The following is an 869-nucleotide window of genomic DNA, read 5'->3' as shown; positions in this document are numbered from 1 at the left end:
GTTGTTCCCCCCCCCCTCCCCGATCCCCTCGTACCTTGCCGGGTGGAGACATTCCTGTCGTTGCCGGCTCGGAGCACGACCTGCGGGCAGCTCTGCTCGAGGGCGAAGAGCTCATCCTTGCCCACCTTGGCGCTCTTGCCCGCCTTGAGGGTGCCGCTGGGTCCCGAGGGGGCGAGGTAGCGACCCTCCCCGTCGCGGAAGGCCACCTTCCCGCAGCGAAACTCGAGGGTGAAGGCGGTGCCGGGCTCGGCGGCGGGGACCAGGCGGCCGTCGCAGCGCAGCAGGCGGTGGTCGCAGCTCTGCAGGCTGTAACGCTGCTCCACGAAGAGAAGGGTGATGAGGGCGTCCACGCCCCACGGCACGTCGCGGTCCACGGCCAGTTCGTCGCGGCGAGGTCCCAGGTGGGCGTAGCGCTTGCGGGCCAGGCTGTAGAGGTTGGCCTGGGGATGCATGGCCAGGTGGACGCTCCATTTCTCGGTGGCCGAGACGGCAGGGGCGAAGCAGGAGAGACGGTCCTCGGTGCCGCCGAAGAAGCGGCGGTGGGGCTCGGACTGCAGCGACCAGCGCCCGTCGCCGTGAGCCACCACCAAGAAGCGACAGTCGGGACCCGGCTCTTCGCTGTCGCAGCTCACCCGGCCGTCCTTGTCGGCTGCCAGGTACCGGCCCAGGTGGCTTTTGAGCAGCACGGCGCTGGAGTCCTCCCCGTCCTGCTCCAGCGTCCAGATCTGCTTCTTCTTCATGCTGGCGGCCGAGGCGTTCACCTTGAAGCCGAAAGCCTCCGCCGTCAGGTACTTGTTGCTGCAATTGATGAGCCCGAACTGGATCTGCACCGGCTCCGCCGTCCCGTTCGCCGTCATCCTGCCGCCGCT

At 68.8% G+C, this 869-nt stretch overlaps 1 protein-coding gene across 2 annotated transcripts in view; it reads right to left on the bottom strand.

The window, feature by feature from the left end:
* Positions 1-861, bottom strand: part of FSCN1 (fascin actin-bundling protein 1) — a 10,018-nt gene extending 9,157 nt beyond the window's left edge. For both annotated transcript variants that reach the window (XM_009286414.2, XM_009286416.2), the window contains exon 1: positions 35-861. In XM_009286414.2, the coding sequence (XP_009284689.1) occupies positions 35-857 (823 nt within the window). In that variant the 5' untranslated portion in view covers positions 858-861. The remainder of the gene's footprint in view (positions 1-34) is intronic.
* Between the last annotated feature and the right edge of the window lie 8 nt (positions 862-869).

The sequence above is a fragment of the Aptenodytes forsteri genome, unplaced genomic scaffold (genome assembly GCF_000699145.1).
Source record: "Aptenodytes forsteri isolate BGI_AS27 unplaced genomic scaffold, ASM69914v1 Scaffold55, whole genome shotgun sequence".
Lineage (NCBI taxonomy): Eukaryota > Metazoa > Chordata > Aves > Sphenisciformes > Spheniscidae > Aptenodytes > Aptenodytes forsteri.
The sequence above is the reverse complement of the archived record's forward strand: the minus strand, read 5'-3'. Positions and strand labels throughout refer to the sequence as shown.